At 36.4% G+C, this 23,430-nt stretch overlaps 1 protein-coding gene across 1 annotated transcript in view; it reads right to left on the minus strand.

Moving 5' to 3' along the window:
- LOC149805800 (uncharacterized) overlaps positions 1 to 23,430 on the minus strand; it is a 74,889-nt gene that overhangs the window by 8,156 nt on the left and 43,303 nt on the right. The window contains exon 8 of the mRNA XM_089950502.1: positions 19,963 to 20,067. Coding sequence (XP_089806628.1) covers positions 19,963 to 20,067 — 105 coding nt within the window. The remainder of the gene's footprint in view (positions 1 to 19,962; positions 20,068 to 23,430) is intronic.

The raw sequence follows: 23,430 nt of genomic DNA on the forward strand, positions 1-23,430 counted from the left end.
TTTTTTTACATATACCAGTACAATAGTTTTGCTGAACCTTCATAGAAAACTGATAGCCTTTGAAGTACCGACTACTGTGTATAAATACAAAGCAAATGGAAAAATCTCAATCACAATTATGTCTGTCGCCAGTGCAGCATTTTACTCATTGATCTTTTCCTTTTGCCATCAATCCGTGTTACGGCTGCTGAGACTTAAACTCCAAAACAAGAAATAGCACCAAAAAAAACAACAACCAGTTTTGCATAATTAATAATAATTATTTATTTCTCAAAATACAAGAGTGAAAGAATCTCTAAATTGGGTGTGAATTTATGCTTATATATATGGTCCAATATTGCCAGGTGATGACTCATGTAAGTTTCATTCGTGGGAATGGAGATCCTATTTTGTTTGTCGAGAAAATTTATACAGCATTCAGTGATCATTCTTGGGATTTAGGAAGCAATTCACTACAAGCTTTGTGAAGCTGGCCATAAGGGGGGGGGGGGGGTTGCTGATAGACTACTGGTGTCACCTGTCAGTGCTGTGGACTGTGAACGTGGATTCAGTAAGATGAACCTCATAAAAACTGACATCAGAAATAAACTCTGCATCTGATCTCTCGAGAATTTCATGAGAATCAGCATGTACAGATGTGAAAAATTAGACTTTGAAACTGCATTCAACAAGTGGGCAGCCCTAAAATTGCGATGGATCTTCATGTAACACTTTGTAACATTTTGTTAATGCTTGTTGTAATTAAAGAATTAACTAACCCATCTTTTGTAATTTTCATTGCCTGTTACATTAATAGCCTAAATTAACACTTGGAAGAATGTACACTACTTGTTCTGGTGACACTTTTTGAAAATTGGCGACAAAATATTGAGGTCGGCGATTTTTTTGGCGACAGCTTTTTAAAAGCCAGGACCATCCCTGTTATGTCATATTTTACAACTATTATAGCTGCTTATGAGCTGATAAATGACATCCCCATTTTATTCTGATATGAAGCCCTATTTTGTCCACAGCTTAAATCAATCATCTGTATTTGTACAGCCATCAATAAACTGTGATTGTTACATACAATTGGTAAACAACAAAGAGGCTTAATGACACACTTAATTTATTAACCATACATTATGTCAAAAAGCGTGGACGATTTGATTCCAGTGTGTTTATTTAACATCCATCAGCGACTAGCTAAAACGGACACTATTTATAAAATCGCTAGTTACAATATGGTCACGCCACTTAGTTTTTCCACACATGATCACGTGATCAAGTGATAGCTTTAACATACTACTAGAATTTGGCCAATCAGAGATTGATACATTGACACACCTCCAAATTTGCGTAGCTGAATCTGTGTTATGTGACTGACTGTGTGTGTGATGTGTGTGATTTGGATTTTTAACTTAGCTTTAACAATTTTTCAGTCATATCGCTACGATGTCTGCAATGTGGCAGTTTATAGTGATGTCTAGCACTGGGGCATCATGCCGCAGACAGCATGATGTCCCACCCAGTCACATTATCCTGACACTGGGCCGACCAGTCCTAACACTAACCTCTTAATGCTGAGCGCCAAGCGAGGCAGCTGTTAGTACCGTTTTTGTAAGTCTTTGGTATGACTCGGCCGGGGATCGAACCCACGACCTCCCACATCCGAGGTGGACGCTCTAACCACTAGGCCACCAGAGCGGTCTGTGACCGACTGTATTTTCGTATAGGATTTTTCGAATTTTCTTATTTATGGAGAGATTATTTCTGGATTATCGAGACAAGTTTATAGTAATTTTACACTCTGGTCCCCACTTTTGATTTCTGGATCTGGAATGCAGATTTCTTGATTAACGGAGCAAATTAACATTTAGGAATTCCATTCCCATTTAATTATGTCCAGATAGCGAGGTTTCTGGATAAATGGAGTCCAGATTAACAAGGCTCCTCTGTATCAAATACAAAAATCCACTAAATGCTATTGAAAGAAATCGGTTTGCAAGCTTTACTTTGTCTCAATAGCCAAACGCTCTAATAATCACAAATAGGAAACTGCACCGAAATAATTAAACATGTAATTTCTTTATTACAATTAAATTATTGATGCATCATGATAAAAATTTTGTTTTTATACTTATCCTTACAAGGACAAACAAATAATAGGATGCATGTAGATAAAACCCATGCAGAATATCTTAAATTTGTTTAAGATTTGACAATTTTCTATATTATTATTCATTTAAAAAATTGTTGAGGTCAGATTAATTAGGAACAATTACCAGACTTCTGCTGTTAATAACAGGACCATAATTTGAGCTGTAAAGTACATCGCATCAAGTCTGATGGCTTTGTGTTAGGTAACGCACTGTTCCCACATTGAAAGACACCGTTTTCTGATGCTAAAATTTTTACATTGTTTACAATGGTCACTGTTTTTATTTCTGCAGAACATCTGCTCCATCCAAGTCTTTATTAGGGAAAGAACATTTAAATTTCCAAAGGGTTACCAGTACATTATTTGAAACAAATTTATCTTGTGATGAAGGAAAGAATAAAAAATCATACCCCAATTTGACAGAACAATACTGTCCCATAAATTAAATGCCAAGTCCCATATCATATGAATGCAGTCAGAATTGAACTGAAGTTCGTAGCTGTGTACATATATATTCAGCCTTGTGACTGGGTCATTACTTTTCAAGGACAAGACATGTGGTTCACAATTAAGTGTAAAGTCTGTGTTTTCTGGGTTTTTTGGTTGGGTTTTTTTGGACAGAAGCAGCTGTTATTGGGAATTTAAATGTACATACTTCAGAGGGTTAATTTTCATGTCTAAACAGTAGGATAACTTTGCACTGTTGAAGAGAAGATCAGCAAGGTCTTGTCATGTCACTGCATAAGTTTGTTCAGATTTCTTTAATTGAAGTAAAAATGTAAATTTATTGCAAAAGGTGTCAACCAGCCTTTCGAAAATAACAAAAAATACAGTAGTATTAGTACAGTTTTTGAGGCATTGTGACTATGTTAATATTATAAAAAATTTGATTTGGCATCTATTATATAATCCTCATTAGAACTAGGAAAGGAGTATAATTATCTGACAAAGATGCAGACAAATTGGCATCTCTCTCTCTCTCTCCAGAAACCTCTAAAGATCATGCTTGCATCGGTCATACTTAGTAAACCATGCCAATTTGATTGAGACCCTGTCCACTCCACAGCTGTCATCCTCGACAACTCCATGAGAAAGTATGGTGTGCAGAAAAATTCTCCGCCAGACGCTGCTGCAACTCTGTTAGGGCATGCAGAGAGATGGTGGAGGTTTTTTCCTCTATCCTTTCCACTCTCTCTTTCCCCCAGTGAAATGTGTGGTGGTTTCGAAAATACATGTGAGCTGTACTGTATGTGCATTGTTTGATCTGGACCATAATACTGACCATGTTTCATGGCAATCTATCAAAAACCACAGGACTAGTTGCACTGATGTGCTGGATGGAAGGACATATGAATGGTCCATAAGATTTTCAACATGGCCAATGTGGTGGCCATACTGGAGGCCAGGTCAGCATAATTTTCATTTGGGATATATCCAGACATTATAAAAAGTCTCTTGGTGAAAAACCCCATGTTGATATGACATTCCATTCAGATGAAGCGGTAATGAGAATTTCATGATTGCTGGCATCATGGGCATATTTCAAGTCAGATTGGCACCAATTTTATTTCTGACCAACTAGACATCACATGAAGTTTTCTGGTGAAAACCCCATGCTTATATGACTTCCCATTCAGGGGGAGAAGCAGCAAGAATTTCAAGACAATTTTATGATGTCTTTTTTTATAGAGAAAACCCCAAGTTGATATGACCATTCATCTAGAAAACGCAGTAGTCTTACCAGCAACCCCACTTTGAAAAAGTAGAGATAAAGTAGGGCTATGTTTTTTTCTTAAAAGTAGGGGAAAATGGGGATATTTTATAAAGAAAAGTAGTATGAAATATATGTAAATTGCAGAAAATATGAAACCTTTATGTGACAAGCCTTCATACACTTGAACAAAAAACATGCTCTTACTCACATTCCATCTGTCTCTTTTGTCCTAGTTTCCTCTATCTTAACCCCTTTACTGCTCAGTAGTTTGGAGGTTGAACTGCTTAATTTGCACAAGATATAGTTATCAAGCTGGTAATTTGGCAGCCCTTTTGAGTTTGCTTCTTGTACGATAATATTATTTTTATACTGAGAAAGTAGTTAGTATATTTTGTTTCAGCATACAGGATATGAAATAGTTGGTTTCCATGGCACCCAGATTATGCCTATAATTTGTAAAAGTCATGACAAAATTACTTACTTTTCAATATTCTTTATTTTCAGCTTCCTACTTTCCTGCCAAATCAGTCATGCATTGAATTTTCTCCATTTATCTTTGAGAAAATGAAGATTTTATAATTGGTTGGCTTAGATGGTCCAAGTTCCACCTAATAATATAGGCATAAGAGGTGTTTTGTTTTCAGTGAGGAGTTGAGATTGAACAACTAAAGCCAACAAAGCTTGGCTGCATATTCTGTTTTTATATTTTTCATTTTCATAAGCTCAAATGGTCTTAAACATTTAAAACGTAAAAATGTATTTTGGTACAAACTGACAAATAGCATTATTTTGATCCACTAAAGCAGAATAATACTATGATGACCACTAATGATGAACCATACTCTTGTATCTTAAGATCAAAATTTTCTCAAAAGAAACTGGAATCAACTTTAAAATGTTGCAAAATTTTCCTGTCGACATAAACTTTAAATTATCTGAAAAGAATAATGATTGGCAAAACAGAAACCTCTCAACATATGATTAGCAAAACAGCAATCTGTTTCACTTTATGTCCCAAAAAAAATTGGGATGGTTAGGTCATTTTGGAAAAAGGGAAAATAGAGAATTTGATTAAAAAAGTATGAAAAAAGTAGTACATGTAAAAGTAAGAAGACCTAGGGCTACTGGACAGACTCTACAAGATTTTTAAGATGACTGAGCCAAATTGCAAGCAACACCATTTTCATTTCATACCAAATAAACAATCAAAAGATGTCTTCTGGTGAAAACACATTTCAATATGACCATTCATTTAGGAGTAGCTATACAATTTTCAAGATTGCCCACGTGGTGGTTATATTGGAGGCCAGATGAGCATCACTTTTATTTAGGACCAAATGGGATTCAGACGTAAGTCTTTTGGTGAAAAACCCATGTTGATATGACTTTCCATTCAAGAGAAATAGCAATAAGATTTTCAAGACGGCTGCCACAGGATGCAAGATTGGCACCAGTTTAATTTAGGAACAACTAGAATTCACAGGAAGTGATTTAATGAAAACCCTATGTTGATATTACTGTCCACTCAGGAGTACTGTTAACAAGATTTTCAAGCTGGCCAATGTGTAGGCCATATTAGATGTCAAAATGTAACCCTTTTCATTTAGGACCAACTAGACATAAATATGATTTTCCATTCAGAATGAATAACAATAACAAGATCATCAAAATGGCTGCTGTGGAAGGCCATGAATTTGACTGTTAATTTAGATAACCTAATTCAAATCCTGATTAATTTGTCAACCTTTGTGTCAACTATCCAAGAAATACCTCTGCGCATTGCATTATTCAATGTCCAGTCAGTAGGACCACCGGAAAAGCGCACAGAAATAGTTAATTTTATCAATGACCAGAATGTTGACATATTTTTTGTGACAGAAACATGGCTAAAAACATCAGGCGATGAGCCCAAGTGTGCGGATTTAACACCCACTGGTTACTCCATCAAGTCGTTCCCCCGTAATTCTCGCGGAGGTGCAATTGCTGTCATCACAAAGAACTCCATGATAAAACGCCTTAACTACACCACAACATTCAATTTCGACCACACATCATTTGAACTAGTCCAAACCACACTCACACTGGAGCAAAGGTCAGTCCATTTTTTTCTGTCTATACCTACTCCTCCTAGTAGAAAAAACAAGCTGGCTGACTCTCTCTTTTTGGAGCAGTTTCTGAATCTCCTGGACTATGAAAATTCGATAGGTGGCAAAATGATTATTCTTGGAGATTTCAACTTTCACTTGGACTGTCCCGGAAACTCAAATACATCAAAACTCATAGATTCCATTAATGTTTTCAACCTCAAACAGTCAGTTAACCAACCCACCCATAAACATGGTCACATTTTAGACTGGATTCCTCATAGACCTGATGATAACATTCTACGGTCCTCCCTGGGATCTCATGACCTTGCATCAGATCACCTCTGCATTGTATGTCATCTTAACGTATCAGTCCCTAACCCTCCACCTTTATCTGCTACTAAGAAAAACCTCCGTATGATAAATAGAAGCAAATTTAATGCACAACATCCAAGCTAACCTAACAACCTGCTTACCTCCTACCGCAGAACAACTTGATAACTGTCTGTGTTCATTGCTTGACAAACATGCCCCAGCTACCAAGTGCAGAGTATCAATTCAAAAGTGTTCGCCATGGTAAAGCAGTGTTAGGGACCAGCTTCACACTGCTAAAAGACACCGCTGTAAAGCTGAGAGGCTCTGGCTCTCCACCAGACTCACTATTCATAAGCAAATCTATGAAGTCGCTAAGAAGAATGTCACAAATATAGTCCATGCAGCAAAATCAGCCCACTACACTACTAAGATCATGGAAAGTTCCAGCTGCAAAGAGCTCTTCGAGAATACTAACAAGTTAATGTCAAGGAACAAATCAACACCACTTCCAACTACCTTCTCTCCAGTCGACCTTCCAGACATGTTTGCAAATTTCTTCCGTGACAAAGTACAAACCATTAGAGATAAGCTTGACACCACAATTTCAACTGACTCATCGTCACCATACAGTTGGGATACAGAATTTGAGCGGCAACCATTAGCAGCATTTGAACCTGTCTCTATGGATTTTGTAGGTACAATCCTGATGAAGAGTGCACCAAAGTCATGCGAACTTGATCCAATTCCAACATCAATGCTGCTTGAGTGCTTAGATCCAGTATTGCCTTCACTAACTGATGTTATTAATACCTCTCTCTCATCCGGGGAATTCCCATCATTTTTCAAACTGCCATTGTAAAGCCTCTGCTGAAGAAACCAACACTAGACCATAACGATTTAAAGAACTACCACCCAGTTTCTAATCTCCCATTCATATAAAAAATCTTAGAAAAGGTTGTTCTGTCCCAGCTTGTATCTCATCTAAATTCAAAGTCTTTTTAGCAATGTACAATCTGCATATCGCCCTTGCCACAGTACTGAAACTACTCTTCTAAAAGTAGTTAATGACATTCTGTGTTGGATAGCGGAAAGATTAAAGTCCTCACCCTCCTTGATTTGTCTGCAGCATTTGACACAATAGACCATGATATATTACTTCACCGTCTCCAGCATGTATTTGGCATTTATGACACAGCCTCAAGTCCTACTTGGTCAACAGGACACAAATTGTATCTGCAAATGGAATACATTCCAGCCCAGTTGATCTATGTTGTGGTGTTCCACAGGGGTCTGTTCTTGGACCGGTTCTCTTCATTCTGTACACTCAGTCGCTCTCAAGTGTCATAGATCATCATCCAGTGTCTCACCAACTGTACGCTGACGACACCCAAATATACAAATCTAGCCATCCAACTGAAGTTGATGCTACCATCCAAGGAGTAGAGAGGTGCATTTCTGATGTAAAATCATGGATGACATCTAACAAGCTGCAGATGAATGATGATAAACTGAAGCCATTCTCATCACAACGCAAAGACTTTCTCATTCAAATCCTTTACCTCAAACAATAAATATCAGCAACACCAACATTAAATTCACACAATTAGTATGAAACCTAGGTGTTACTCCGGAGAGTACTCTCACATTGCACCAACATGTCATGAACATATGCAAGGCTGCATATCTTGAGCTGAGACACATCAGCTCAGTTCGCAAATATCTTTCAGTTGATGCCACTAAAACACTTGTGTGTTCATTAGTACTTTCAAGACTGGACTATTGTAACACTCAATTCTGTCTGGTTCATCTCAATATCTATTCCAGAAACATCAAAAAGTTCAAAACACTGCTGCTCGGATCATATTTAGAGTACCACAATCAGAGCATACCTACCCGCTGCTCTGTACCCTACATTGGCTATCCATTCGATCCTGATTCAAACAGAAAATATGTTCTCTGTGCTACGTTTCACTGTCGGACTCTAGTCCATCATACCTATCCGACCTCACCCATGTGTACACACCAGCAAGATACTTATGCTCCTCTTCTGACAATCGTATACTCATTATTCCCACTATGAAAACAAAGTCATATGGACAGTATTCTTTTGCATACCAGGGCCCAGCAATGTGGAATGAATTGCCCACTGAATTTAGACACAAAGACACAGTGATCACATTCAAGAGGGTTCTGAAAACTCACTTATTTCGACTGCAAGAACAAACTTAAAGACCTAATAATGTTTCCTACCTGAAATATTCTCAGCATGTTTTTTATTTTTTAATGTTTTTCTAATTTCATGGTGTTTGTTTTTGTAATATTATTATATGTTTTTTATCTTATAGGTGTTGTCTAATGTTGTAAAGCGCTTAGAGCTTCTAAAGATTAGGTGCTATACAAAGCCCTCATTATCATTATTATTATTATAATATCAACCATTCAAGCATACTGTTTTCATTGACAACCAACTAGATTACGTGATGAATGTGCGTGTAATGTTTAATAGCAATCCTCCAAGATGTTAAGTAGTGATAATAATCTTGGGTTAACAGATGGATAGATGATGGGACATTCTCATAAACTCTTTTGGTCTATGACCAGTTCAACTAACAAGAGCCCCTAACAGGGACTGATGCTCTACTGGGCAAAAAGAATTTCCAGGAATTCAAAAAAGACCATTTCTTCCTTTTACAGACCTGCCAACCCTAACAAGATTATCTCAGTAAGGCAGTTGATATTATTTCCAAAAGTTTGACCAATTTTCACTAATGTGTAACAAAATATCATGTACTGCTATTGTCAAGTTGGAAAACGTGTATTCAAAAAGTTCGGTATTCCAAACTGATGCATTGATGATAAAGTTTTTAAAGTATACAAAAACCATATTTACATCTAGTACAGTTGCACAAACTTCAGTTCCAAACCCTATGCAATTCAATGGCTTGTTGCTATCTCTCAAACTTGACATAATTCTTGGATTTTTCTTCTTAATTTCACATGATGATGGCAATTGTATCTCCTGCCACGTGACATACTCAAATTGACAAGGGATGTCAATAAACATAATTCTGTTCCTTATTTATTCAGAACAATCTGATATAATCCTTTTTATTCTTCTGTACTGATTATTAATACCTTTTAAGAGGCTTACTTTTTCCTTTCGTCTTTAATGTGAACTGGTAACCCATGTCAATATGACTTTTGTCCAGAAGTGTTAGCAATAACAAGATTTTCAAGATGGCTATTATGGTGGCCATATTGCAGATCTGGTTGGCAACATTTTCATTTTGGATCAACTAGACATCAAAAGAATGAATTTAGTGAAAACCTCATATTCATCTGACCATCCATTCATAACAACAGCTTTAACAATACAAATACCCTGGTTCCATGTTGGGTAACTATAATTTGTAATTATACCATGATCAAGTAATTTGTCACATTGCTTGATTAATGAATGGTCACAAGTTACTTAATTTAGCAGCTGAGCATTATTTCTTAAAATTAGGAAATAACAAAGCTTTTATATATGTTCAATAGTGAAGACTGAATATTTGACATGTGTTTTGATACCTGCCTATCATGAAGTGCAGTTGTAATGATACTTCAATGCCATATTCATATTTCTACATGTAAACAGAATTTACCACATTCTTTGTAATTGAAGTGTTTGTTAGCTGCCCAAATATTTTTCCATATCTTTTATTAACTGTCTATCCTGGGCACATTCTTTCATCTTTCTAAATGACAGTAGAATATTACAGGATCAAACAATGCGAGTTACCTAGTATTAAAAAAATACAGGTATTGGATATTCTGTTATTCCATTTTCGGAGTTTAATTTAATATATGTTACCTTAACTTACTCTATCATAATTTGATATGATGTAAACAAAACCAATATCGTAAAACCATGAGTGTTTCCTTGTATCTGCAAAATTTACTGCTCCCAAATGTAAGCACATGTGGAAGTGAAAACATTCTGCTACAGCAGCAATAACAAGACTTTCAAAAGGTGGCTGCTGTGGTGGCCAGCACCATTTTTACTTAGGTCTAACTTGACATTGTAGAAGTCATTTGATGAAAACCCCATGTTAATATGACCTTCCATCAAGACGAGTAGCAATAACAATTTTCAAGATGGTAGCTGTGGTTGCCATATTGGATGTTAGATCGATACTATTTTCATTTAAGACCAACTAGACATCATAAAATTTAAAGTCTTTTACCAAAAATTCCACATTGATCTGAAAATTCATTCATGAAGAGCAGAGTAACAGTAGGGTTGCCATACATATTTTTCCCTGGACATGTCCTTCTTTTGGGTCCTTAAATCTCTGTCCAGCCTGGTTTTTAAATATCTAAAAATGTCTGGGATTTTTCCTTGCTTTCTTTATCTAACAAATTTATATATACATTTAACTCAAGGAAGTACACACAACAAAAGAACCTACAACACTTTTTTCCAATTAATATACAACTGTGAAACATCATATCTAAGTGTAATATTAAAACCAATAATAAAAAGCATGGGTAGTTAGTACAGCAAGACCTTAAAAACAGAATTAGAACAGTGTTTCCTTTTCCCAAATTGATTTAAGTTGGAACAATGCCAATGTAAGAAACAATTACACCCATAAGCCCCTTTCTAAAAAAGGCGGTGATAAGGGGAAAGCACCACTCAACATGAGCTAGGAAACTTGTATTCACAGTCTACCCCCAAACACAATGCCAAAACAAAAGTGTAAATTCAACACATAACTAAAGGCAAAATTCCAAGATTTCAAAGTGGTTGCGAAGAATGGGAAGCCGATTGATTGGTATGTAGGGCTGCTACTATATGTCCTCTTTTTTCTGGGACATGTAATCCTTTTCAATCCTTAAATCTATATAGATATATGATAGAGATATAGCCCCTCTCCGGAGTGTCTTCTTTTTTTGAAAATTCAAATGTGGTAACCCTAGATAACAAGATGTTCACAATGGCAGCTGTGGTGGCTGTACAGCATGTCTGAGGAGCACCCTTTTCATCTAGAACCAATAGACAATTGCAATGAATGTGTGTGTAAAGTTTCTTGGCAATCCTCCAAATAGCTTAGGAGATGCAGCAATAACAACAGATGGATGTCAGACAACAGATGAAAAATCATCCCATAAGGTCTACTAGTCTATAACCACCAGAGCTAGAAACCAAGTTTAACGATTCTTTAATTTTTAATAACAACCATAGCAGAGGCCTGCACGAGTTTGAAGACTGCTTTCTGTCAAATTTGATCAAATTCTGTTGAGCAGTTTCTTAAAACAAGTCATTTCAAGGTTTTTCTAACCTTTGTAATGGTGGTTATTTGGTGTTTATTGATTACCCACATAAGTGTTGATGGTTTTAGTACTAGCAATAACCAGTTACAAAATTTGGTAGCCAAATATCTGACCTCCCCCTCCTTGCCTCATAACACCAAGTGTATTTGGCAAGCTGTACTAACAAACCATCTAAGACAAAAACCCATTTAAGCATTTTTGACCTTCAAATCAATGTCACAGTGCTTATTATCAATTTATATAGTAAAAAATAATGAAATACAAAACCTGGTCAAGATTGATTTGTTGTTGTTGTAGGGTTTAACGCCATTTTTCAGCACAAGATAGGCTATACATGGCGGCCAGTATAACAAGTGAAGGAAGAACCCTGGAAAACCCAGGGAAGAAAAACCGACCCACGAGAAGCTACCAACAGGCTTTCCCACATACCAACGTTAGCCGAGCCTTGGACTTGAACCCACACAGACAGAGGTGAGATGGCAGTGATCCGTAACGGAGAGTGCTTTAGACCACTCGGCCACTAGACTGATTTGTCCATGTGTTCCTAAGCTCAGTTAAGTATAAAAATATAAGCCTTGACCTCTGCCTTGCTCTCAAGGTCAGGTAGGTCTAGTTTTCAAAGTTGTCAACAATAGTGCAGACATGTCAGATCTGCACTACTTCCCTTCATGAAAAAAAAATGACACATTGCAAAGTGTTGTAGTAAAAGTTCAATGCCACAATTCTTTCAAGAGTAGTGACAACAAGAATTTCCAAGATGGCCACAACGGTTGCCATTTTAGAGGTTCAATCAGCACTATTTTCATTCAGAACCTGCTACATCCTTAAAAATGTTGGTGAAAAACCCATTTTGATACAACCATCAATTCAGGAGAAACTGCCATAAGTAGATTTTCAAGATGGCCAACATGGGGGTTACATCAGCATCAGTTTAATAAAGGAGCAACTACATCTTTCAAAAAAATGTCTTTTCAGTCATATCAGTAAAGTCTTTTTATTCATATCTGTTCAGGAACAAAGATTACAAGATTTCATCTGATAGGCACTAATGCTATTTCAGCCTATCTACATGCCACATGACTGGGGCCCTGAGTGGTTGAGTGGTCTAAAGCGCTCTCTGTTATGGATCACTGCCATCTCACCTCTGTCTGCACCAGTTTGAGTCTCGGACACAGCCAATGCGGGTATGTGAGAAAGCTTGCCAGTAGCTTCTCGTGGATCGGTGGTTCTTTCCGGGCTTTTCCCGGGTTCTTCCTCCACCATTAATACTGGCCACCATGTATAGCCAATTGTGTGCTGAAAAATGGTGTTAACCCTTTACCTCATAGAGCATAGTGACAAAGTGCAGCACGCTATAAATAGAACACCTGTTACCTAGCAGACCGCATCCGCATAGCCATGCCTGTGAATTGTTAAGCAATGTAGTGGTGTTAACGTTTAACAGCAGTTTTAACCATTTTACGTTTTAGGTAGACATCTATTATATATGGAAAAATTGAAGAGTAAAGTCCGATTGTTATAGCTGTGTACTTATTTTTCACGGAAGAATATTCTATGTGCTTCAAAATCATGAGAGAACTCGTTCACCGTCATGTCCGTGAGGCCGCGTGACCGACCGTAGCTGCCATTTCCCATACTCGAAATTTACATGTTTTTCGTCTGCGTCTACATCACTAAGTCATCTGAATTTGATAATCAATAAAAACTAATTGCTGCTTACATAAATATCAGAGCCTTTACCTTAGTTACTGAATCTTTCGTGGTTGTGATTCTACTCGTGAAAACTTCGTAAGTACTGAATGAAATCCTGCCTGTGAACTGTTAAGCAATTTAGTGTATGTTACGTTTAACAACAATTTTAACCATTTTACATTTTTGGTACACATATATTATATGTGGACAAATTTAAGAGTAATGTCTGATTGTTATAGCTGTGTAATTATTTTCCACAGAAGAATTTTTTTATGTGCTTCAAAATCTTGAGAGAACTCGTTCACCGTCATGTCCGTGAGGCCGCGTGACCAACTGTAGCTGCCATTTCCGATACTCGAAATTTACAAGGTTTTCGTGTGCGTCTATTTCACTAAGTCATCTGAATTTGATAATTTATAAAAACTAATTGCTGCCTACATTAATATCAGAGCCTTTACCTAATTTATTGAATCTTTCGTGGTTGTTATTCTAATCGTGAAAACTTCGTACATACTGAATGAAATCCGCGGCTGCCATTTTGGAGAGTGGATATTACGACCCAGTTACTTTAAATAGCAGATATCGACCAGTGCATGAATAGCGACCACGTGATCTGACGTAATTGTCATTCGCAGAAATGAATGTAGTATGTAATAGGGGGGTTTTCCCCGAAGGTGGCGCTACGAAAACTAGCTCAAAATGGCTGATGTTTACAGCAGGCGTCAAAAGGCGCTTCTATGCGAATCTTGCAGAGGCGTCAAAAGGCGCTTCCATGCGAATGGAGTAGAGGCGTCTAAAGATGCTTGTATGAGGTAAAGGGTTAAACCCTACAACAACAACATGCCACATGAAGTCTTTCAGTGAAAGCACCATGACAATCTGAACATCCATGCAGGACCAGAGATGACAGTTTTGAAAAGGCCACCATGGTGGCCATTTTAGTTCTGGAACCAGCACCACTTTCCTTTCAGACCAAGTCTTGTAGTGAAAACATTGTCAATATGTCCATCTATTCAGGTTGAGTGGTAATAATAAGATTTACAAACTGGCCACCAATGGTGGCCATGCAGCATATCAGATCGGCATCATTTTCATTTAAGACCATCTACATTTTCATTTAAGACCATCTACAAGTCACAGAAGTCTTTTAGTGAAAACCCTATGTCAATCTGATCATCCATTTAGAAGTAGCGATAACATCTGCTTGGTGGCCATACTGGATATCATTCTGGCTCCATTTTCATTTAGGACAATTTACAAGTTATAAAGTCTCTTAGTTTGTGTGTGTGTTTATTGGTTTTAATGGCATTTTTAACACATTAATGACTATATCATGGCAAGAAAATGGGAGCTAAGTATCTTTCACAAGAACATAGAAACTACTAACCCTGGCTGGGTTATTATTTTCAGGGAATAATCAAATCTATGACCTCTGGATTATTAACCTCATATCTACCAACTGAGCAACAAAAGCTTCCCGAAGTTTTTTTTTATGAAAACCTCATGTTTGTGTGTCCAGAAGTAGCAATAACAAAATTTTAAAGATGGTCACCATAGCCACCATGGTGGCCACACTGGATGTATCTGAGTGCCATTTTTTAAGACCAACTACACCTCAGAATTAAATTGTTTACCAAATTTCATGACTTTCCTCAAAACAAATAATTACTAATGGACCAACAGAGATAAAAACAAGTTTAAAGGATGTTCTGTTCTTCAGCAGCCATACTGGACTGGTGATCTGCATCATTTGTATAGGGGGCGCTCACCAGTTATTATATAGTTTTGAGACAGTAACGTATGTAAGGTGAAGTTGTATTTGAAACATGCACAGTAGAGAGAATGTTGACATACCTCTATGCTACTTTGATGTAATGTGGCTGACATTTCTTTGAATGTTTTGTGATGTGATTAGTGATTTGGATTTTTTAACGTAGCTCTAACAAAAGGTTAGTGTTAGGACTGGTCGGCCTGGTGTCGGGATAATGTGACTGGGTGGGACATCATGCTACATGTCTGCGGCATGATGCCCCAGTGCTAGACATCACTATAAACTGCCACAATGCAGACATCATAGCGTTATGACTGAAAAATTGTTAAAGCTATGCTAAAAATCCAAATCCAAATCACACATTAACCGATTCGGCCCCGATCCCGTCTGTAGGCGTGATGAGGCTGTACCCTACTTCAAAGCCCTGCAGCATCAAGGCCATTTAAGATAGACCAACGTGGGTGGTATTTAAAAAAGCAGACAGATATAGCTCTAAAATGATATCAAATAATCTGGAAGTTCTAGTTGCACTACAAAATACAGTTAGAAAAAGCTCATTTTTTGGACCCGGTTTTTTTTCACCCAAAATTCGCTCGAGATCGGAATGCGATTTTGTGTCCAGATTTTAGACCTTTTGGTCTCAGATCTAAGGCATACCGGTCTTAACTGCACATAGACAGGTGAACCTTTGCAAAAACTAGGATAAGGTGGGCATTTGGAATAAATTGCGGTCTCCATACGAAAATGATGGGTCTATTAAGCAAAAAAAAAAAAAGGAAAGAACTCAAACTTTTACCCTTCTGCTCGTGCGCAAGCAAAATAACCAATGGAAATTGATGTTTCTAATACAACTAGGCATTATTCTCATGGATAATCTGTTGAAAACCGCTGTATTACGATGTATTCAGAAATAGCACCCCAAATCTCGTTCCTATGCACATTTCAGGCAAAAACGACAAAAACCTCTGGGGCCGAATGAGTTAATGGGTGAATTTTCATGACATCACTAAATCGGAATATTACTTATTTATTTCATCATTTGTGAATCAGTATTGCACATAAGTTACAAAAAGAGCCATTCTTTGACAATTTCTAAGAAATTTCCATAAACTTGATTAACCGATTCGGCCCCAATCCCGTCTGTAGGCGTGATGAGGCTGTACCCTACTTCAAAGCCCTGCAGCATCAAGGCCATTTAAGATAGACCAACATGGGTGGTATTATAAAAAAGCTGACAGATATAGCTCTAAAATGATATCAAATAATCTGGAAGTTCTAGTTGCACACAAAATACAGTTAGAAAAAGCTCATTTTTTGGACCCGGGTTTTTTTCACCCAAAATTTGCTCGAGATCGGAATGCGATTTTGTGTCCAGATTTTAGACCTTTTGGCCCCAGATCTAAGGTATACCGGTTTTAACTGCACACAGACAGGTGAACCTTTGCAAAAACTAGGATAAGGTGGGCATTTGGAATAAATTGCGGTCTCCATACGAAAATGATGGGTCTATTAAGCAAAAAAAAAAGAAAGAACTCCAACTTTTACCCTTCTGCTCATGCGCAAGCAAAATAACCAATGGAAATTGATGTTTCTAATACAACTAGGCATTATTCTCATGGATAATCTGTTGAAAACCGCTGTATTACGATGTATTCAAAAACAGCACCCCAAATCTCGTTCCTATGCACATTTCAGGCAAAAACGACAAAAACCTCTGGGGCCGAATGAGTTAACCAAGGTGGTATTTCAGTGTACATGAAATTTTTTTTATACATATACTGTAATTATATGACTTCCATGGCAAGAGATACTGGGAGTTAATAATAATAAAAAATGTTCACTGTGATTTTGCTGAAATTTCAGTCACATTTTCACTATGGTATGATTTTTGTAGAGCATATTTTAATAGGAAGCAAAGAAAATTATTTTTCAGAGTAAACATCAGATCAAGACCAAAATCCACCTTGCACCAAATTTTCTAAGTCCAAAGATTCATCTATGCTTGTACTACCAGATATTAATATTCTGATCATGTTTACATGTTCTCTACTTTTCTGGTCATGTCTTTGTCTGTTTTTAAACATCTGTGGAAATAAATTAAAGAAAACTGACATGCATGTATTTTGTTGAAATTTATATGAGTATATATTTATCCTTCCACATCGGCTACACTGACATATACATGTACTCTAACTCCCACCAACACTTCTATTTGAATCAGATAGTTTAGGTTATTGATTCTTCAGAGAGTATTTTCCATGATACTATAACACATGAGCCTGCTTTCCATATGGAAAAAAGTGCTTATGGATTAAAGTTACAACTTTATTCCATATGGAATTTTCATTTGCTGTGAAGTAATTATGGAACTGATATGGAATAAATTGTCTGATTCCATAAGTTTTTCAGTCCATATCTCTTCCATGTGGATTCCAGAAGTCTTCCATATGGAATCCATGAGAAATTTCTGTATGGGTGCAGTTGGAACTATTTATTTTTTGATGAATCAGGGGCCCCAGTTGACAGAGTGGTCTAAAGTGCTCACCTTTACAGACTAGTGCGCCCCACCTCTGTATAGCCTATTGTGTTAAAAAAGGCCATAAAACCCACAAAAACAACATTTCTGATGAATCATATGAAACCCAATTGCTGAGTACATGTTAACTCAACTAAAGATCATTGGTTTATCCCCATGAAGTTATGCTAATAGTCAAGAAAACAATTTCTTCATGACTACATATTTTGGCATGCCAATTATCTGGATAATTTTAAGACACATGTTTTGGTCAAAAGCAATAATAAAGTGTCTGAAATTGGACCTAAATGCAACACTAAGTAAAGGTATGGAAGTCTTATGTATGCACAGAAGGATGGACATGGAGGAGAGACAGACAAATAAAAGTGAGCCATCAGCATATAGATGAAATAAGCATAATTACCAGACCTTACATACTTTGACAACTTTAAATATTATTAAATAAATGATGCGAGAGAATCCAAACTAAAACTACACTTGACTTGTCATAAAGTTAAAACAGATTCTCTGGATTAAGATGAAGCTTTATTTTCTTTTAACATACCAATTTGATTATCTGAGCCCCTATTTTTTCCCAATGTAGAGATGCCATATATTAAAGATGTTGGTTTGTTGGTTGATTGTTGATTGTTGTGGGTTTAATTCCATTTTCTACAAATAATAAGTATGGTGGCCTGTACAACAGGTAGAGGAAGAACCAGGAAAAACCCCAGTAAGAGCCACCGACCCAAGGAAAGCTAATGACCAGCTTTCTCACACAGATTGAGAAGGAAAATACTGTGATGTTGAGTCATATGGTGAATACAAGGACAAAGAGTTAAACAATTAATTAATTCCTATTTCCTATGTTCTTGTTTAAAATCAGTCTGCAGATGTGTTTAATGTTGTGGTTAGATTTAATTGGAGAGGAAATATTTATTTTAATTATTTACTGGAGTTACAAAGTGTTCATTGACTCTGGACTAAAGGAACACTTCAGAATTATTGTGAATTCAGAGTTGCCATTGTGATACCTCAAGACTGTTGGCACAGCAGCATATTCAAGGATAATGGTACATCAGCACATTCGAGGCCTGTATTTCATTCAGAATACCCTATTCTTCTGGACTTGTGATATAACTTTTTAGGATTATTAGAGATTTAATTCATAATACTGTAAGTTCCTCTTAAATTTTCATTTTATAATAAAGAGAGTTATTTGTTAAGTTTTACAAAACTTGTTGGTTTTACTTCTTTCTGTTACTTAGTTTAAGATCACAGATTTGTAATAGCTATATATATATATATAAGCAAAACATTACTGGCCATGTTACTGACATAAAAGAACAGATAAGATTTATTTAACATTGGCATATTTTGAAACACTGATTTATGAAGAATGAAAATTGTCTTTGCTTTGCACAATCTATAAATGAGGAATATGCCCTTGCATGCTACTCTTTATGAATAAAGATAAACTAATGGATGATAAATAAACTGCAACAAACAGTAAGCATTAATTCAAAATAAAAAATTACCAAACTGCAGTATTTCTTTATGGCAACATTCACAGGTCTGTCTACTTGTATTCTAGTTTGACATCCACAGAAAACTTGAAACTTATGAAACAGTTGTTTCTCATTTCCATCCCCACCCCCAGTTAAATTTAGAAACTTTATGAAATGTGTTTGTGTAATTGTTGTAATATGTTCACTATGATCTTAACATCATGCATATTTACAATAAAATCTTTAAATGTTAAATTCAAATTTGATGCTCGCAAAACTTGAGTATTCTTTTACAAAAGCAAACCAGCAGTGCACCTCAACCTTGCCTCAAGAGTGCCAGAAAATTAATCTGCATATAACAATTTTGTTTTAGCAAGGTTGCAGCACATAAGCTACAAGTCTGCAGTAACTGAACTGGAGGCATTATTTTTCCTAAGGGGTACCTCAGTTGTGAGCAAACTTAATTACTGAGCAGCAATTTTTTAAATTTAGCATGGTATGAACTGCAATAACTAAATTTACAAAAAAGATGTCTCCCACTTTTCAACAGGAGGGGAAAATATTTTAAAGAGACAGCTAATGATGGTGATGGAGTAAGAGACTATGGATACATTTATAAAAGAAAACAAGACTAGTAAGACTATAAACAAATCAATACAGGTCAGGAGTTGTTTTGGTGTTTGGTGTTTGGTTTAATTCATTCACATATGTGTATAATTAACATTACTGGAACTTGTGATCATGATCTGTGTGTGCCCTCATTATCCTATCTATGCAGAGTGGTTTTTGTATGAGTGTAGAGAAGATGATTGCCTGAATTCCAATGTTTGCAGAAGTGCCTCATGGACTGCCACATATGAGTGTGTGTACATGTGTATGTGTCTCTGTGCTATCTGGTATCTACCTTATGGTCCCTGTGCTTCCATCCTTCCTGCAGCTGTTTATTCTGCTGTCTCATCAATTTCAGTTCCTTCTTTGCCTGTTGTAACTCAAATGACAAGATTTTCTCCTGAAAGAAACAAATTTGTTTTGGAGCTATGTACGCAGTCAAAAAAGTGCAGCTTCAGAAATAAGAATCACACAGCAGAACAAAGGTACCTCAAAGGTGTGTGCATGTGTATGGGAGGTGTTATTCCATATCACCCAAAATCAACAAATCTTCCTGGGTGACCATTTCCAATTTTCCTGAAATTATTTCCAGGTGTACAACTATGTAAATGATGGCTGCATGCAAAATTTCAATTTGAAAATTCCAATTATTTATGAAGTCCGACTAAAGTGGGGAGGGGTAGCATAATTTTTTTCACTTACCAATTCATTGACTTATTATAGAGGGAATTCAAATGATCAAAACTCTTTTTATTACACAGATATCAGTCTAAACAATTACTATACTAAATATTAGATTATCCACATAGGATTGTACCAAATTAATCTCATCTGAATCAAGTTCATTGTTAAGCTGTACTTCTAACTTGATGTGAAATGCAAAAATCAGCTTATGTGCTATCATCAGAGGGAAATGACCCTTGTAAATATTTGCTAATTACTAAGTTCTTTTTCATTTAATCACTGACATGCATCATTAATATAAAATAGGATATATATATATATATATATTAACAAAATCGTAACAAAATATACACACAGAAACCTATAGTTTCATATTTCAATTCCCTAGTCTATATTAAGCAAAACAGTAAACACTTGGTCAAGTTCTAAGAGTATATTACATCATCTCCTAGCCCTGGATGTTACTCCAGTTTGTGGGGATACTGCATCACCTACTAAGAGTATTGTATAACCATTGATTCATCTACTATCACAAGTGGGGCCCAGAGTGGCCGAGTGGTCTAAAGCGGTCTCTGTTACGGATCACTGCCATCTCACCTCTGTCTGCATGGGTTTGAGTCTTGGATTCGGCGAATGTTGGTATGTGAAAAAGCTTGCCAGTAGCTTCTCGTGGGTCGGTGGTTTTTTCCAGGGTTTTCCCTCCACCATTAATACCAGCCGCCATGTACAGCCTATCGCGTGCTGAAAAACGGCGTTAAACCCTACAGCAACAACAACAACAACTATCACAAGCTCAAAATTCTATATACTTACGATTAAAATGTTACAGTTCTAGGTCAGTCTAATTAATACATTGTTAGTTTTGTTCAAAATTTTATAAGGAACTATGGCAACCTTAATATAATAAAATGTTTGTGAGTGTGACCTTATTTCTGAATACATGTATTATCTACAGTAATTGGCCAGTGAATCTGATATAATTACAAATTATTATTAGGTGCAAAAGTTTGCTGAGCAACAATATAAAATATTCTAATTGAAATAAAAGATTCAAATACATTTTAATCTTTAAAAAAAGTTTTGACACCATGCTCTGCCGAGTCCTTAAGTGTGGTTGATCAGACAACAGCCCAGCATCAACACTTGAAGCCTGACCAAAACCTGAGCCCTCAGTGTTGTAAAAGAGAAGACAGTAAAAAAGAAAGCTATTCTGAGAAAGAAATGCCCAATTAAGAATATCCAATGAAAATATCAGCTGAGTCTCTTAACAAAAGTGTTCAGTCTCTTGACTATACCTTTGATGACATCTGTTACAAAGTGTGATATATCTACCAGTATCAGTCAGCATTCGTTAAAATTTAAATCTCACTCTCTCTCTTTTGATGTCACTTTGCACAGCAGATTCATGTCAAACTCATGGTTAAACATTATGTCCATGATACTGTTGTCAAACACAACTCTGATTTGTTGGAGATATCATGAAATGCACATAAACTGCTCATTGCTATTTACAGTACTCTCCCATTATCCCCAACGACACAAGTGTCTATTTTCACCAAATATGACGGTCTTTCTCAAAATTACAAATGTGTGTTCAAATTCATTTCTGAACAAATTGCAATGTATAGGAATAAATCATTTAGGATATTTTATAAGTGGACCATTATTTAATACTGCAAGTTGTAAAAGTGGTTCTAGGCTGGGTGAACAATATGGAACTTGTAGGTGCGTGATATGGAATCACAGACTGAATATCTCTATCCCACGCCAGAACAGCTATGTAAGATTAAACGGGTATGTACTAAAATTATATTTGTAATATTTATCATTAATTTATGACGGATAAAACCATTATGTATAATGAAGGTTAATTTGCTGAAATACTTTGTCAGGAAAAAAGAAAACACTATTTTAATATCATTTTAACGTCATAACAAGATTCCTTGGTTATTTCTGTGCATTCCTTACCGACAGAAACTACCAATGTACTGGAACAGTGAAAAAGTACCATTGTACATACCACATGAAAAAAATACAGAGGTAAGCCGCTATACCAGCAACACCGCACACCACTAGTTTATATTATATTGAGGAATTAAAGTCACCACCATGTTATTTCCTCTTGTTGCAAACTTGTATATCATCATACACTTCGTCAACAGCAACACATGGCAATGACCAAGTGCAACAATATATCATCTGTAGTAATAAAAACACTTGACACACTGCAGTTGCACATTTCCAAAAACACCACATCCTGATAAAAATAACATTCAACTGATAATAGAAAGGCACAACAGTTTGTGTTTTATTTGATTTTGCAATTTATTTTCAAATATAACACTGAAAAAATTTGGAAAAACAATCCACAGATTAACCAAGGCTACAGTGTGTTATTCTGACACAAATTTAGGCAGACCCAACACATGGATGCTACTGTGATGCCTGCACCTTTCATGTATTGTAATCAGCCAAGTCAATTAACCAATTAATCAGCTCATATATTTGTGCCAAAGAACTGTTGGGTCTTCCATAGTCGCCACAATAAATTCAGCTTAACAACCAACTAAGCACTTAATTAGGTTGTAACAGATGCAGGTATGACAATGGCAGCTGACAAGCTCTTTTCATGTTTGAAGATAAGAGTGCATTTCACACTTTCCAAGTTTGTTTGACTGAAACTGGATCAGAAATCAAGTCAAAAGTGTTAACACTCAATCGTTCAATGACACATGACAGATGCATGATGACACTGTACAGATGATATACTGTAAGCTCACTTGGTCTTACCACCAGGTCTGTTAAAAATAGGATCCACATCTGCCTCCGCATTTTAAGTTAATTTCTCCATAAACTCCACAAACTGATTGCTACTGATTAAAAAGCATTCCCTGGAATTCAAGATAAAATTATTTCTTCACAAACTGCCGAGCGTTGAAACCATCTCTGATATTCTTCAGCAATAACAATGAGTGTAAAATCAACTGATATAGCAGACATCCTGGATGTCAAGATTGACAAAATTTTGATTTCGACCATGTAGATGCTGTTAAGCTATTTTGGTGAAAAACCCTGTGCC

The sequence above is a fragment of the Sinohyriopsis cumingii genome, chromosome 2, assembly GCF_028554795.1.
Source record: "Sinohyriopsis cumingii isolate HCF-2022 chromosome 2, ASM2855479v2, whole genome shotgun sequence".
In the NCBI taxonomy this organism is placed as follows: Eukaryota; Metazoa; Mollusca; class Bivalvia; order Unionida; family Unionidae; genus Sinohyriopsis; species Sinohyriopsis cumingii.